The sequence below is a fragment of the Telopea speciosissima genome, chromosome 7 (assembly GCF_018873765.1).
Source record: "Telopea speciosissima isolate NSW1024214 ecotype Mountain lineage chromosome 7, Tspe_v1, whole genome shotgun sequence".
NCBI classification, from domain to species: domain Eukaryota; kingdom Viridiplantae; phylum Streptophyta; class Magnoliopsida; order Proteales; family Proteaceae; genus Telopea; species Telopea speciosissima.
This window is the reverse complement of record NC_057922.1, coordinates 10,017,246-10,035,346: the sequence shown is the minus strand read 5'-3', so window position 1 is coordinate 10,035,346 and position 18,101 is coordinate 10,017,246. Positions and strand designations below refer to the sequence as shown.

General features: G+C 38.7%; 1 protein-coding gene across 6 annotated transcripts in view; it reads left to right on the top strand.

The window, feature by feature from the left end:
* Positions 1-14,968, top strand: part of LOC122668954 (ubinuclein-1-like) — a 32,081-nt gene extending 17,113 nt beyond the window's left edge. For 3 of the 6 annotated variants that reach the window (XM_043865550.1, XM_043865552.1, XM_043865551.1), the window contains 5 exons: positions 4,639-4,776; positions 4,871-4,918; positions 5,351-5,452; positions 9,983-9,992; positions 14,095-14,968. In XM_043865550.1, coding sequence (XP_043721485.1) covers positions 4,639-4,776; positions 4,871-4,918; positions 5,351-5,452; positions 9,983-9,992; positions 14,095-14,594 — 798 coding nt within the window. In that variant the 3' untranslated portion in view covers positions 14,595-14,968. Of the gene's footprint in view, positions 1-4,638; positions 4,777-4,870; positions 4,919-5,350; positions 5,453-9,982; positions 9,993-14,060; positions 14,075-14,094 lie in introns of all 6 variants that reach the window. The other 3 variants (XM_043865555.1, XM_043865553.1, XM_043865554.1) reach the window with 2 other exon arrangements.
* The last annotated feature ends 3,133 nt before the right edge of the window (positions 14,969-18,101 follow it).

The following is an 18,101-nucleotide window of genomic DNA, read 5'->3' as shown; positions in this document are numbered from 1 at the left end:
CAGATGTTCTTAAAGTGAGAACTGTAAAAGCAAGCGGTTCATGGTTCAATTATTTTACAATCTGGGTGGACAGTTCAAACCATGTTGTTACTTCGACATCAGAAACAAGTCCATACATTTATGTAAAAACTACACAGATGACATTGAATAACTAGCAGTGTAATTGCCCTCATTTATATTGTGCACACAGGCTTCTGCCCTTTCTTTTTCTTCAGTTCTAATCTGTTCTCCTCCGCCTCTTTTAGTTCACACAAACCCAGAGCTGTCCAATACCATCCACTCTGCAAGATTCAATTTGTTTTAGGGGAAGAGTTTTGTTATGAGGGCACTTTAGAGAGATGCCTCTACATGGGCACAATTAGACATGTTTTATTTTCCTCATGTTAGATCAATTGATTCCCAAACTTATGGATATGTTTCTGACATCAACCTCTATTTATGTCATACCCAAAAGCATCATATCACTTGATGCCATCCATAATTCAATTTTGGTCAGCATTTGGATTGTTGAGTCATGAGCATGGTTTGAAGTTTCAACCTGGCTCGAAACCGAAATATATCGAGTTTTGGTCGAAACCTGGATGAAACCTTGTAAGTTACGGCTATTGGTTTCATCTGCTGGCTTCTAGGCCCAACTGTTCAAATTAGGTCCTGAAACGTCTGGGCAATTCTATTTTAGGCCCTCTAAACATAGTGGAACCCTTAGACTGTAAAAAACACACCCAAAGTGGTAGTTTGGCTTCGGAGTATACGTTGTACGTTTCTATATACTTTTTCTAATATTAACGTATACTACACAAAATTTAGTACTAGTCTATTAGAACATGCATAATTCAATTAGGACAACTAAATATACATTAAGAATGAATAAATATAAAATTAAAAACCATTCCATAATTATCTAATGTTATACATATTTCATTACAAACTTCTGAAGATTGAAGAATACAAGCAAGTTACATTGGACCCATCTACCCTACATAGATTCCTAGTACCACATCGAGTTCCAGTACTGCCCAACATTTTGTTCCACAAAGATAATAATTTGCCGAAAAATCACGAAAACTGAGGTTTTCTAGGAAGTTTCTCTCTTTGGAGTTTATACTGTCGAAACTAGCAACCCATTTCGACCAATTTCAATCGAAACTATGCATTTTATACATAGGTTTGTATGGTTTTGGCCGAAACCTGAAACATGGTCAAAATTTCGTCCGAAACTTGGTAAGATCTAGGTATAGCACTTGGTCTTGTTTCAACCTTTGTCGAGACCTGTCATTTTGACCGAATTTTCGCACATTGATCATGAGTGACAGATCAGATACATAGTGGGCCACATGATTGAATTTACCTATGAGATTTAACTGATCTCATATCCATATTATCCCATATCTATCCAGTGATTGGAATGGATGGATCATGGATCAACCTTTTCCGGTTTGAATGGCAAAAAATGAAAATACAAGTGGAAAAGTTCAATACTTGGCAGGCCATACAGTTGAGATGGCCCATGAAATTTGACATGTCAATAATCTAAGGGGTGCCTAAATATCTCATGGTGGGATTTGCTAACACAGTTCTCAACATGGCAAAATAAGGGTGTGTACTTAGAGATAGTTCTCTAAGTGCCCGTGTAGAAAACCTTTTGCTTTCTTTTATGATAAGAACTTTTGCAAGGGAAGCTACAAGCCAGAAAGGGTTTTACAATACTTTGCAAAGTTAAAACTGTACAAAATTGTGCGTACACCCCCTGTATTTTGCCTAAAGTACTAATAAACCCGAAGTTTAAAAAAACACACTTGTACACCCCCTCTACAACATTAACCATAACCTTATCCCAACTAAATGGGATCGGCTACATGGATCCGAAGAGGCTGCGACAGTAATAGAAATAGGAGAAGTAGAAGGGAGTAAAAAAAAAAAAGGAGTAAAAGGAAGTAAAAAGATAAAATAAAGTTACTAAAGGAAAAAGTCAAAGCAGCATCCCAGGAACATCCCCCTATAAGGGGTCGGCTACACGGGTCCTTGTCCTCCAAACAACCCTATCCGCGGTTCTACTAGGGTCGAGCCCTACTACATTCATATCCTTTCTTACCACTTCTCCAATAGTCATTTTAGGCCTGCCCCTACCTCTTTTAGCTCCTTCAAAGTTCAAACTGAAACTGGTCACTCCTCCTTACTAGTGCATCCATGGGTCTCCATTGGACATGACCATACCATCTCAAGCGGTTCTCACGGAGCTTGTCCTGGATTGCTGCAACTCTCAATTTGGTTCTAATACAATCATTCCTTACTTTATCTCTCCTGGTCTTGCCACACATCCTCCTCAACATCCTCATCTCCGCTACACTCATCTTATTTATATTACTCTTCTTAACGGCCCAACATTCCGCCCCATATATCATCGTATGTCTTATTATTGTCCTATAGAATTTCCCCTTAAGCTTACTAGGCATGCGTTTGTCACATAAAACTCATGATGCGGGTCTCCACTTCATCCATCCTACTTTAATTCTATGTGAAACATCATCCTCTATATCACCCTCATTGTTAATGGTTGACCCCAGGTATCTAAAGTATTCACTTGGTAGTATCTCTTGCTCCTCGAGCTTCACCACATCATTACCTCTCCTGGTTTGACTGAAGTTACATATCATATATTCTGTCTTTGTTCTACTTAACTTAAAACCTCTTGATTCCAAACAAGATCTCCATAACTCTAGCAAGACCCCAGGTATCTAAAGTATTCACTTGTACACCCCCTCTATTTTCAAAAAATACAAAATTAACAATTTGTTAGCCGGAGCACATTAAGTGATGACATGGGCTTTAAACTGGACATGAAATGACTGTTTTACCCTTTCACCCTACCTTTAACAAACCAATTATCTTCCCCCAAACCTCACCATCCCTATATCCGGCGAAGAGGCTAACCAGCCCTGGAGAGAAGCCCTGTTCCTCTGTTCTGGCGCATTCTCTCAGTTGGGTCCCTATTGAGACCTTTAACAGAGACGGCCTCACCAATAGATAACTCACCGATCTGAACCTTTGAAGGAAAAATGGCAGACTTTTGGTTGAAGACATGTCTTCTAATTTCTGCTCGAAGCCCGTTCCTGTTTCTAATTTCTGCAGGAAGTTGGAACATTGGCATTCTACCAGACCCTCTTTTAGAGAGAAAAAGGAAAAAGAAGAAGAAAAATATAAACAATAACAGAAACCCTAGAAAGATCTCCCCCGCTTAAAAACTATGCAATAACTTGGGCAACAAGCTGTTCTCAAGGCAAATCACATCTCCTGCACATGAGATGCGTGAAAATACAGGGGAAAGAAAAGAAGGATAGAACCCCAGTTTTCTCTCATTGACGACAATCACAATTCACAAGCAACAACAGCCCCTAATGGAGACATCTTTTCTTCTTTCTTTCTTTTTTGCTTTACTTGATCTCTTCTCCAGTCAAAAGACTCATCACCATCATCACAGACATCAGCAACATATAATCCACTTCCCTAAAACCAAAGCTCACTTCCTCTTCAAGTTTGAAAAAGGTGAAATCATCAAACACAGATCGGAAGCCCCCCGGGGGGGGGGGGGGGTTGTTGGAGGGGGGAAGATCCAGGAGTGTGGAAGTTAGACTGCTCCAGCATCAAGAGTAACCCCTACTCAAATTTCCTTCGAAAGTGAAAGCAAAAAAATAAAAATTAGAACCTACAGATCAAAATCCAAACTTCCCTCCGCCAGAGGAGGAACAAGGCTGGTTCGCCTCTTCGCCAGAGACAGGAATGGTGAGGTTTGGGGAAGACGAGGTGAATGGGTAAAAGGGTCATTTCATGTCCAGTTTAAAGCCCACGTCATCACTTAACGTGCTCTGGTTAACGGACTGTTAATTTTGTATTTTTTGAAAAATACAGGGGGTGTACAAGTGCGTTTTTTTGAAACTTTGGGTTTATTAGTACGTTAGGCAAAGTACAGGGGGTGTACGCGTATTTTCCCCCAAAAAAAAAGAAAAGGAAAAAGAATAGGGCTATGTAAATACCTGTATTCAAACTTGTTCCCCTTCTTTAAATTGTTTAAAATTGCTTCATTGCAACGATTCTTCCCCATTTAAGAAGATTCATGATCGAATAATGAAATAGGTATACAAATTGTACAGGATCATTTGCTGAAATGGGTAAGTGAATTTAAATGGGTAGGGATGAGATTAACCAGGAGTTTATGTGTTTTCTTTTTTGTGGTTGACCAACATTCAGCTCCAGAAATCATCCTGGTATTAATCCTTTATTTTTTACTGGAATTTGTCAATCACACAGCACTCAAGAATTTCCTGCTTGCTTCCCCTTAGGTCTATTTCTGTGGGCAGCATTGTCTTGAAAAGCAATCTCACTCATTTGTGATTAAACCAGGATAGCAGGAAATGGTCGCTAGAATGTTATTTCTGTGTCAGCAGTGCTAATCATTCCTTTACTATACATTATTTTTACTAAAATTATACTATATTAGTGTGCTTTGCATCACGTGCAAAAGTAATCATCTTTTGTTTGTACTTGGTTTTCTGGTGATGATTTTATAGCATTTACATGAAAACACTTTATGGTTATTGTGCCTCCAAATAAATGTGAAATGCATGTTGGATGATGTTTCAGGCATCTGAGCAGCGAGGTGGGGCATCTGATGATTTTCAAGAGGTACTTGGTTCGGAAGACAAAGGGGTCAAGGGAAAATATACTATGGATGTTGCAATGGAGGAAAAGATTTGCGAACTCTATGATCTCTATGTTGAGGTACTGAATGAATTCTGGGATGTCGAAGTTTTATCATATTGGTTCTTGATCTTGTTGCAAGTTTCCTCAGTATATTGTTCATTGATGGTTTCAGGGGATGGATGAAGATAAAGGTCCACAAATCAGAAAGCTTTATGTGGAGGTGCTTAATAGTCCCATAGTTCTATATTAACATCATGATTATGTAATTGTTTCATGGCTTGTATTTGTTCTGCACTGCTATAATTGGCAAACATTGACGACTTTTGGATTGATTGTGTGCCATTATTTTCAATTTAGAAACTTTTAGCTTTTCATGCCATTGAGTTACTACAGCTCTGTTACAAGCTGTCTTTTGTTGAAGTTGGTCGTATTTCTTTGTATGTACTTGTTGTCTTCATCATATGATTTTCAGCGTTCTTTCCATGAGTTTGAGTCGATTATTTCTTCTTGTAGAGGGACTCTTTGACTTTTCTCCCCTACTTAACATGGTTTTAACTTGTTGAAAATTAGCATTTATTTTGGCTACTCATTCCATTAGTTCCCTGTGGGAAAATTCTCCTACACGAATATAACCAGGCCATCTGCTCCTCAGCTTGCAGAGTTGTGGCCAAGTGGATGCATGGACAACCATGGGATTAAAAATGCTGTTTGTAGGTCGAAGGAGCGGAAGAGGGCATTGCATAACCGCCTTAAGGTCTCTTTCTCTCTCTGTGTGTGTTTGTGTGTGTGTGGGGTGGGGGGGGGTTGCTTTTCATATGTGAAGGTGCACTTTATTCTTGTAATTGAAAATTTGTGTTGGCAAGACTACATTATGTATAGTTTTGGTAGAAGTACATTATTTTCATTTAGTGTGATTAGTTGACTATAATCTGGTTTTAGCTCTTACCATGAGGATAATATGAACAAGTGAGCCTCTAAGTGGTTCTATTTTGCCTGTTTATACTCGCCTCGAATTGTTTATGAAATGAGTTTAATTTTTCAATCAGCAAGAACTGAATTCATGAGCAAAAAGGAGCGGCATGAAGTGAATTTAAGGCACAAGCAGAATTCATGTTGTTTAGACCTTTTCAGGTTGCACGCTAAACTCAGAATCATGCTTCTTGCTCTGCTGAAAAATTCAAAATGAATGATCCATCTGCTAGATGTGTGAGATATGATTTTGTATGAATCAGCATAGAGTGCATTTTGGAATCAAAATTGATACCTTTGATATTCAGACATAGTTGTCAAGGCGACACCTAGGCGTCCAGGTGCCTTGGACGCCTAGTTGGTGTTGCCTTGATTTTGGACCCTCTTCAACGCCTTGGGTCACCTAGACGCCGTGACAACTATGGTTGTCAGACCAATGCTCAGTTCAATCGGCACAAGATAATTGGTGAATCAATTGATTCGAGCGTCTGGTTGTTGTGCCTAGGCTGGTGGAATTTTAGGTTTTAATGACAATAAATAAAAATAATCATAGCAATCACCATTGTTCTGAAATTGTACATTGGTTCTTAGAGACCATTGTCATTGGTAGTAAATTCCTCACAAAGCAGATCGAGAGTAGTTGGTTGTGCTCGACTGGGGTCTGGTAACATTCAATCCATTTTTTTTTTTTTGGATGAATATATATCAATACGAAAACCCCAAAAAAGGGGGAGGTAGAGAGGGAGGTGGAATACACGCCTCAAGCCTTAAGAAGGTGGGCCATGAGACCGAAGAAGAGAATCATCTAAACCCTAGGATACAACAATAAGCCTGTTCCTTGGGGTATCAAGGAGCGATCTACAAGGGAGCAAATGGAGTTTGGAGCTAACATAAAAAAAGATGGCTTTCCAAATCATGTTTATGGAACGAGATTTGGAGGTCCATCGTCGAAGGTTCCGCTCCATCCAAATGTGAGATATAGCACCCCAGACACTAGCTTACCAGCAGTATCGCAGATTGTGCCACCCGAGAAAGCTCTCACCATCCAAAGATATTCCCTAGCAAAGGGAAGAGACCTTCTGCTTCGAGGCCAAATAGAGACTAAGGCTTTTTTCCAAATACTGAGGGCTTGGGGGCAAGTAAAAAAGAGGTGATCAACATCCTCAATGCCATTCCAACAAAGGACACAGGATGGGGGGACGAGGATATGGTGATGGAGAAGAAATGATTGGGTGGGGAGGCAGCGGTTGAGGGATCTCCAAACATTAAAACTGTGACGGGTAATATGGCCTTTGAACCAAACCATATTGTGCCAGGGAACAATGGGAGCATGGGGACGAATAAAATCCTGGGCGGATCTAGAAGTAAAAACTCCGTTAGGGCAGGGGAGCCAAAAGACCTTATCCAAGAGAGAGGGGTTAGGGATTGGGGGGGGGGGGGGGGGAAGGGGGAAGAGAATCCCAAACCTGGGTGAGACAGGGGGAAGGGGGTGGGACCAGGAACGTAGGGAAATGGTTGAGGAGAACGGGGCTGAATTGGGAATACCAGAGGGTTAGACCAAACAGGCACCTAAGAAGTTGTAGAGGACTCCGAAGGGGAGCCAGGGATCTAGCCAGAGAGAAATGGAAGACCCATTAGCAATCATAGAGGAGCTGGCTGAGAGTGCTAAGGGCTGGAGGAGGATTATTTTACGCCACACCCAGGAAGGATCAGCAGGGATGGGGACAGTCCAAATGGAATCATTTTTGAGGAGGTATGAGTCTACCCAATTGACCCAGATAGAATCATGCCTTGAAGAGATTTTCCAGATCAATTTGAGCATACCTACAATATTGAAGTCCTGGATCCTACGGATGCCAAGACCTTCAGATTTAGGGAGGCAGATAGAGGCCCAACTGATCGGGTGGAGGAATTTGGAAGATTTCTTGCCTTTCCAGAGGAAGGACCAGAAGAGAGATTCCATGGCTTTGATGGTGGATTTAGGAAGCCCATAGATTCCACACCAATAGATGTAGGAGGATTGAAGGACTGAACGGATCAACTCAATCCATTTTTCTCATTGGTCAAGTGGAAATTAAGAGGGGGAAAGATTCAAGCTCACGTTGTTTTACACTCTTAGCCAGGCACTCTTGCTACTAAGCTCTATGACAGAAAATGCGTTGACAGAAGTAAATGTTTATCATCATGTTAGGCTAGGTCTGCTTGCAGCCTCAGAATATCGTAATTAGGAATTCCTAGGAACTTACTATCTTTTAGGTCTGCCAATGTGCAGTGAGATATGAAATCTGTATGTTAGTGGAAGCTTTTGTCTAACCTTTCTATCATAGTTGCTCCATTTAAAAGTTAAAACTTTGGGTCATGTGATTCGGACGTGGTAAAACTAGGGAAGAGAGCTCTCTCTTTAAAAGGATACAGAGCAAATAACCAACATGATATTCCTGATTGGATTCTCAAGCAGAAAAATGTGACCATTGAGAGGTGAATGGATTTATCCGTGTGGGATGGCTGTGATTCATTCTTTACAGCTTCAGTTGTATTTCATTTTGGTCTGGGTTTGACGGTCCAGTGTTCTGGTGTACATCATAATACGAGTTTCTTGTTTGTTATAGATTATCAGCACATTATCCATCTTCACTGGATGTGATCTAATTGTTTTCACTTCTTCCTTACTTGCAAGGTATAAGCATAATATCTTTTCAACTAGGTGGACAAGCACCCATGATTCTAGGCCCTTGCATGGAATATTTTCCAGCAGCCTATGCAGTCTCTCGAATTGGATCTTTTGGAATTTGGAGAACTTAATATTAAGAAGTTTTTTCAGCTTTTCCTTCTTCGCACTATTAAGCTGGGAGTATCTTTTGTGGGGCCTTAATGAAGATCGATCAGAGGATTTGTTGGTAGTGGGTTTTCTTTTAAAATAGATGGAAAGAGACTGCTAGCAATGGAGCCTCAAGGATAGGGAAGAAAGGGAATCACAAGGATGAGGGGAAGAGAAGGTGTACTACCTTGGACTGATCTAAACCCGTTTGGGAACCCAAACGGAGATGAACCGGGTTCAATTTGGTCTTTGGCTAGTAGGATATTTTAAATTTTTATTTATTTCTATTTTGGGATTAACATGCAATATTTTATTTTGATAGCTTAAGTAGGAGATAGCTACTAGGATTTATTTTTCTAATTAATTTGATTTTCCAAATTATAGTAGGTTTCCTTTCCATGTTGGGTTTCTTTTTTATTTAAGTACATGTAACCGTGCAGTTAGAACTCAGATTTGAGAATGAATTGAGTTTGTGTTTGTGAAGAGCCTGTGTTGCTAGGTGTGTGAGCAAACCAAGGTTAAAAAATTCGTCTCGAGGAGGTGTCTCGACCAGGTTGAGATTCTCAAGATCTCACCAAGATAGTGCATCTTTTTTTTTGTGTTTCGGTAGGCAAATGGCCATTGTTGGCTTCGAAACTTTAAGAGAAGCTTGTTTTAGGCTTAATAAACATATTTAAAATTTCAAATTGTAAAAAAAAAACCCAATTTTGTGCTTTGGATTTGCACCCTTGGTTGGCAGTAAACGTCGAAGCCTTATGTAATATTTGCGGATTTGCCTACACACATTGTTTGAGTGCTATGAGACATAATGGGCACATAAAACAAACAAATTATGCAATAATGGATGAAGACACATAATGTTGAATAATTACTTAAGAAATAGTTAAGGACTTAAAGTAAAAACTACAAAGGACAATGAACAATGCATATTAAATAGACACCCAAGTACAAGTCCACTCATGGTCCGATGGAACCGACGTACATTGTCTTCCGTCTGCATGACATATGAATGCCACATCATAGTGTTCGAGAAGAAACAAGAGTAGTTTCCTCTCAAGCAGGTCAAGATATCTGAGATTTTCGAGATTTCGCCGAAATTTCGGCCGAATTTTTTAAAACACGGCAAATTTTAAGTTTTGTATGTAATCTAGTCTCGAGATTCTTGAGAAATTCAAGATCTCGGCGAGATTTATAACTATGGTGCGAACTTCTCTCCCCCCCCCCCCTTTCTTCCCTACCGGTCCTCTACCAATTTGGTATTAGAGCTGAACCTAAGGCTACATCATGGAGGTTGATCGATACGATTTGCTCCTTTCAATTAGAGATGGTTTCCATAAATTGCAAACAACACTTCTTGATTTGAAGACAGGTTGTCGGGAGCTTGCCAGTAATAATAACACCTATGATAAGGTGCCAAGCATGATAGAATCCTTAGAAGGAGGACTAGAGATGGACAACGGAAGTGACGATCAAGCTAAAGTGAACTGCCCAATCAAGGTTGTTGTTGAAGAATTGATTGATGGTCCAATTTCTGTTGTGAAACCCCACGATCAGATTCCCATCGAAGAGATGTCATTTGCTAATGACCATCAGAAGATTGTGAGATGTGCTGGATCATCGCCCCATCAATGTCGATGTTTGTGGATGCCGATCAAGTGTTGATGATTCTCTCGTTTTACAAAACTCAAGGTCGAGTTTTACTCAATACCATGGGAATTGATGCTAGTGCACTACCTTGGATTGATCTAAACCCATTTGGGAACCTAGACGGAGATGAACCGGGTCCAATTTGGGTCTTTGGCTAGTAGGATATTTTAGGATTTTTATTTATTTCTATTTTGGGATTAACGTGTAATATTTTATTTTGATAGCTTAAGTAGGAGATAACTAATAGGATTTACTTTCCTTATTAATTTGAGTTTCCAAATTAGAGTAGGTTTCCTTTTCATGTTGGGTTTCTTTTTTATTTAAGTACATGTAACCGTGCAATTAGAACTCAGATTTGAGAATGAATTGAGTTTGTGTTTGTGAAGAGCCTACGTGGGTAGGTGTGTGTGCAAACTTCTCTCCACCCCCCCTTTCTTCCTATGTAATTTCTTTCCCTCCCCTGTAACTCTGAGACCCCCTCTCAGGTTATCCCCTTCTTCTCTACCAATCCTCCACCAGGAAGGGAGAAGTCACGGGAAGAGAGAGTGAGGAAAGAGAAGGGATAGAGTGAGTGGCAACAACCTCAATATTAACTAGATCAAACTAACTGTCCATTCCATAATTCTTGTAGGATTACAACCCTATTTATAAGACCAAATAAACTTGACTTTAAACTCTAAACCAAATAAACAAGTATCCTTCAAGTTACCTAAACAAAAACTAACTTAAACTGATCAAATATTTAATATAAAATACTCCAAACAAACATAAAACACTAACAATAAGACTTAAATACTTAACTATAAAGGACTCTTTCTAGACTAAACTACCTCACTTAACAGCACATGAGAGACACAAACTACCTAGTAAGATTTTGATTAATTCCTTATTTCAGTTATTTCCTTGCTTTGGGGTTAGGAATGATTATCACGGTCACTATAAATATACATCTTGTGGTTATTGTAATGGATGGTTGTGGATATTTCAAATTATGTATTTTATCTTGCCGGCTTTGGGGAAGTTGTTCCTTGGCTGCAAATAACAGTTTTTTATGTTATTATTCCTGCTGCTACTGTCTTCTCCATGCTTATAACTTTATTATTTCCATTTAAAGTCAGTTCTCTTGAATCTTTATGAAAATGTAGATGCGTTGTTGAGTTCATAGATCAAATTTCTTGGATCTTCTTTGCATTCATTAATTCAACATTGAACTCTGGTCTATGTTCTTTAATGAATCTTGATCAGCTTCTTTATTTATTGAAGATCCCAAAGTTCCTTATAGATCTCTTGGTCTTTCTTTGACTATTGATTCTTTATTGAATTTTGTTTATTGCTGGGTGATCACTATTTTTTGATGAACTGATTACTATTAAAAGAAATCTCTACTCAAGGAGCTGAGAGAAATTCTTTCCCTTTTACCTGCATGATACATTAGGCTCTATAATTTCTATATTCAAGTCTCATGCTATTTGGCTGCATGTATCTCAACGTTACAGGATTTATCCCTTACCCTGTCACTTTGTGTAGAAACTCTCTTTCATTTTTCTTTTCTCCACTCATATACATTTCCTTTATGATATTCTTCGTTGTTCTCTTTTAATATTATGTTCTGTGTTTGGTTTGATAAATAACAATATAGCATTTATTCAAATTGGCAAAATAGTTAAGTCTGTAAAAGATTGTTAAACTCTTGTTCAACAAAATCATTCCTCAACCATTGGTGGCATCTTGGTCTTGGTGGACATGACCAAACAATATCAACTGGTGACTCTATATTTTTCTCACCCATGGCAGAATTACCTTCGTTAAGTCTTATGCATGTGTTTATAATTTTCTTCCCATTCTTTTCACATATTTGTCTAAATGTGCATGACCAAAATAATTTCAAATCTACTTTATTTTTATCATCTATTATGTGCTAACCTATTTCCTGTTGATGCATTTGCTTACATTTATATCCTTCCTGGACTCTTGATTCATCCATCTCAGCATCTTCAACATGGGTACATCATTCTAGTTGCATGTATGTAATTTCTTGATTTTTCAACTTAAGGCATTCTTATAAATTTTCTGCCTCATCTTTGATCAGTATTTATTGGTTTGTCCACCTGATTATAGTTCTGTGGGCATTATTGTCCATGTACTTATGCTTTTTTACGATTGTGTCATATATTGACTCCTAAAATAATATAGTTCAACTAGTTTTGGTGTGAAAAAAATGCATTTATACACAGAGGAACATCGAATTATATGAAGATTTTAAAGGGAAGATTGAATTGGTGTCAGGTCTCACACCAGGGAGTATTCACGTGTAATCCAAAATGAAAAATTTTCCTTAATTCCATTTTTGTTGGTGAACTACCATTCAGAATCAATTCTACTCAACTTAATGTTCCCTGGACCAAACTAAAAGGGTAGAGTCACTCACTAGTTTTAAAAAATTCGTCATTTAGATATCCTCTTAAAAAGCTAAATGGTCATGGTGATGCAGATCTGAAGGTCTATCCCGGGAGATCCAAAAGAGGCCAGTCTAGTTTGTCTACTCTTTTAATTCTGATTTTAACTTAGTTTCTTTAATGTTGTAAGTTAGCTCTTTTGTTTAAGTATTTAAGTTGGCCTAAATGGGCTTATTTAGTGGAAATACGCTTTGGGTTGGGTTATGTTTGTGTTGGGCCTTTGATCCCATGGATTTTTCATTATAATGGCCCAACTTAATAGACCTATAATATGTGTATAGTCTAGGCATATGGGATTAGCTAGTTAAGTGTCTTTACTTCTTTATTTTAATTGTTATTAAATGTCTTAGTTAGGCTGGATTAGGATTCCATAAGTCCAGCCCTGTTTTGAGTCAGTTTCCCAGTTAGTTTAGGTTACCTTATTAGTTAAGGATTTGGTCAGGCCTTTCTTTTTTAGTGTAGGAGTCTATTTTTGAGTCTTCTATATAAGTTTGTAAGGGAGACCAGCATTGGACATGAATTTTGATTAATGAAAAGATTTTGCAGCTCTTCTTCTCCAATGATGAAGAAACCTTGTGTTTAATCAAGGCTGGTTGGTGTTTGATCCATCCAACCACCTTGCGATGTGAAGCCCGGGCATTTGTCGCTCTCTATTTTATTCTTCCATCCTCCTTCCCTTCCATTAACAAGTAAGTTCAAATTCTGGTTATTTTTCTGTGATTCATCTTCTAGAATAGTAAATTCTGTTCTAGTTGAAATTCATATGCAAGATTTATTTTGCATGAATGTGAGTTGGGAGTACCTAGCATTAGAATACCTTCAGATTTTGGGAATCTGTTCTTTACTGTTCTAGAGAGATTTGAGTAGAATCTCCATCAGATCTGACTTGTGGATCTGAAGATATACTGAAGTCTATATTTTACCCTTATCTCTTAAATCATTAAATGGAATTCTGTCCTTTTAAATACTGATTCAATTTACTGATTTCTCTAATCTGATATTGCTGAGATTTATCGTATATAATCAGAGTCAATGACTCTACATATTCCTCTCTTCTGAAATTCATTTTGAGTGGTGAATTACCATTCTACCCTTCACCTAGCACAACTAGGATTACCTCATATCTTCTGATCCAGCCCTTGGATTGATCGAAGATTTTCAGCAAGTGTTCAGCCCTATAGTTGTTGAACTCAATTGGAGTTTGGTGGTCATTTGACCATCTGATTTGTTTCTATTAATTATTTTCCTAATCTGGATTTTTATTCTCTGAGCAAAGGTCATATTTTGGTACTGTTTTGATTACTCAAATACAGTTCTACATTACATGGGTTAGCCAAGAAATTGAAATGCAGCATTCATTTTTCTTCCGAGACTAGTTCAAGCAAACACAACTTAGATGACAGCATAATGTTGGGTTGTTTCCATTTCTTGGGAAAAAATTACATAGGTTGGGCTTGATTTTTGATGCTCAGGATCAAGAGAAGATCAGGAAGAAAAAATTCTATCTTTTTGATGCTCAGGATCAAGAGAAGATCAAGAAGAAAAAATTGTCCATCCCAAGAGCAGAGGAGAGTGTCCGTGGTGAAGCTACTTCGGCTGCGCAGCCACGAATCATGCAAGAGAGGTTGGGTACTGATTCAAGTGGACATGCCTTGATGGTACCCAACAGGATGATTACCAGTATGACAACATCTGCTCAGCATCTTGCCACATCTGTGAGAATGTCCAATTCATCTACTAATGGCCTTAGCATGGATAGGCCAAAACAAGAGAAGGTAAAGGGAAGTACCTTCATGGACGACGTCAGGAAAGCAGATGGTGTGTTGGTGAAGAAAAAGGTAAAGAAGAATCCTGAATCAGAGTTGGGGGAACTTCATTTACATCCAGAGAAGTTTTCACAACACGGAAAAGAAAAGCACAAGTACCCAAAGCTTGCTGCTGCAAGCCAGCCTCATAAATCAAACCTTCAGACAGCCGGTATTCCGAGCTGCAACCAACCGAGCTGACAAACAAATAAACACACTCAGCAGTTCAGCCTTAAGATGTTCAGTCATGTAAAGCTCTAATTGGCTTCTTGACATTTTGGGGGTCGCAAAAAGCTAGAGCATAATATCCCTTGTCCTTTCTAGTGTCTCAACTGCATCCTTTTAAGACAGCTTGTAATTTGGTGGTCAGTGGGCTAACTTAGTGGTGTTAATACAACATTGTGTAATTATGGGTTAGGGTTAGTCTTGACTCTTGAACAGGGACAATTGGAAGTTGTAATTGCAGATCAGTTTGGAAAGGCAGGGTTTTGAACCTTGAAGGGGAAAAGTTCTCCTTTTTTGTCACTCCCTGATCATGTTTTATTACATCAATGAGAATGTTTTGTGCTGCCCTTTAACATCAAAATTCTCAAGAAACTGTGTAGTTACTGTTGTAGCATGGTATTGTATAGTTATTTTTATCATTTCATTGATAGATTGTATATATTCCGATCCAGATCTTCTACTCTCCTTTCTGGGTGTTCTATCATTTGTGTATCACACTACCATGCCTAGAATGTATTGGACATACCAACAGGAACTGTTTAGCATCTGTCCTTTGGTATCTTTACTTATAAAATGCACATAATGTGCCATATGATTGGATTAGGTCCACAAATATGGCACCTGACCAGTACAAGGAGTCCTATATGTTTCATTGGGGACTCCATACAGCAGAAATAGAGGTGCAGATTCTGCATCTGTAGACCTACATCCTTTTTACAGAAGGGGCTAGCAATGAAAATACTTTGTACAAATTGATGAACCAATCCAAAGGTGGAGAGTTGGTGCATAGGTAGCCTTACAGACAGGGAATGACATTGTAGTTCCTTGAAAGCAAAGTTGATACTAGAGCCAATGAAATGGCGGCTACTAGAGCATAAAGCCATAAACTGCTTGTTTCCTTCCTTGAGAGAATGTAAATGTTAGTCCTTCAAAAAGTCACTAGCTTCCGCTTCTATGTGGCAAAATTTATTGAATTTTATTATGGGTGAATTAAACCACATTACATCTCAATAGTTGTAGACCTTTTCCTTATGGACTTGTGGGGCCACAAGTTCACTTAGAGGTCCCTAACCTTCCGTTTCTAATAGGAGCGATTACTATATTCCTGTACTCACTCTATATATTACTGAAAGTCGCTTACCTTGAACTTTTTTCCTGATTCTCCCCTAAAAATAAAGTTCAACCTCTCCTTCTCTCTAGGTATTTTAAAATTTCTACCCTTCTTTAATTGGATCAGGATCGTCTCTAGGGAGCCCAGTGCCCAGGATGCTACCAGGGGGCATCCAGTGGTTGAGCTGTGCCGCACACATCTCGGTGCATACCTAGGGATGTGTGTGGCACAGCCCAACGGCTGGCAGCACCCTGGGTGTGCTGGGCTCCCTGGAGACGAGCTAAACTATCTATAATCCCATCTCTCCTAACCCACCACCACCACCCCTGCCCAGTTAGCCATTCCTACCCCACTCCCTCTACAACTCCAGCCCCACGCCCTCCTCCTCCCGCAGCCCCCTCCTGTTGCTCATCCCTAACCCGCCACCACCCCCTGCCCCACCTCCGTTTCTCCACCCCACCATCTCCTACGTCCCTACCCGCCCTCCATCACCACCACCACTACCTCGCCTCCAAACCCCACTACCCTAACCATGAAATATAAGGCAAAGAGAAATCACAACACACTTTGCAAAGTCGTACCACCTCATGGGATGGGTGGACCTTATCGACTTGTCTGCAACGAGGAGTGGACATTTACCTTTCCCCAGGCCAATTCCATTTGTCGCAAATGATTCACTTTTCGTATCATATCCTTCTCTTTTCGTTTTTGCTTTTTCGTTTCTAAATATATATTCAGTAACTTGAGGGTGATATATCTTTAGAGGGAAAAAAATTTGTACAACGCCAATCTAAAAATGAAATTGCTCATCTCCTCACATATCATCCTTCATGTGAAGGGGGTGATATATCACTCCCTATTGTCAGATTGCAAAAGTGGTTTCCTCATTCGCTTGAACTGCACTTGGGCAGTGTAGGGAACACTCTCCCATTTTTTAAATATAAAATATTAGTATGAAAATATATTGATTTTTTAAAATCTATTATCATAAAGCTTTTTTTTTTTTTGTTAACAAATCATTGTATAATAAATGAGCCTAAACAATTTGTTCAACAATGACTGAAGACTTTCAATCATTGCAACAATCTCAAATAATCTTTAGACTCCACCGAGGACACAAGTTTACTAAAAAAATTTGGTCTCTCAATAAATTGAATCTATACGGTCTTAAGAATTATAAGAATTATATGTCAGAATATTGAGAGATCAAACTTAAATGAGTACAAAGTTTTTTTTACGATAAGAGCTTTCAAACAATCATTTTTTGGCCTCTTTCAGAAACCTGTAACAAAAATATTATGTTAGAAAAACTGTTGTGCTGAGTCGTGTGACTCGACATTATCCTTAAGATTGTAGTACAACCGAGAGTATTGTGCATAGGTTTCCAAGATAAAACAACCCATTGACTCCCCTAGTAATTTTGCACTCGACTACTAGATACCTCTTCAAGTGCTACAAGACAGTGATTAAACTAAACTGAAGACATTCACAATAATATCACTATTAAATTCAAAACTTAAAAAGAGATTGAAAATGAACATGAATGACACAAGAAACACTTGATAGATTGACACACAATAGGTAGGAAGTTCCTACAAAATGAGACGAGAATTTAAGAGAACATATAAAGACGATGAATTAAAGGTCTAATAATTGAAGAGAATTTATTTCCTTAGGATCTTCAAGAGGACACTACGATAAATAAAGCTACGCAAATAATCTAGCAACTAAAGAAATTAAGAGCATTCATGGGGTGAGACATCAAAGATTTTCCAAAAAATTGAAAGCAACAATTATCTTGAATCTCATTTTGATTTAAATTTTTACCAAGAAAGAACTTCCCCCAACAAAGAACTTCAAATTATAAGATATCAGAAGAAAGAGAAAAAAAATTTAAAAGACAAGAAGAGATAGAAATCATTACAAGAACAGGAAAAATGGACAAAAGAAGACATGCTGCATCAAACCCATCACCGGACACCATCAAAAGAAGACAAGACGGCAGGAGAACCGGTAGACTATGGACGAAGACGGCGTTTCTTGAATGGATAAAGATGGGAGCTCTCTTTTGTCTAGATTTCGTAGTAAATCATGGTTTCTTGCCCCTATAGGCTTATTTATAAGAAACTTATTAGTCCAAAAGAAAATACTTATTAGTTGGGTTGGCATATCACTCTAGCTGTTAGTGGCCTATGATTGGACTTCTTCATGGGGTGTCATGGAAGCTGGAGCCCATAATCGGTAATCCACCTGTCCAAAGCTACATTCTCGTCAGTCGATCATTCATCATCAGTATCATCCACTTGTTGGCGCTTCTTTTATCCCAATTCCAATTTAGTATTTGAAATGATTCATTTACCCTCCAAATGAGG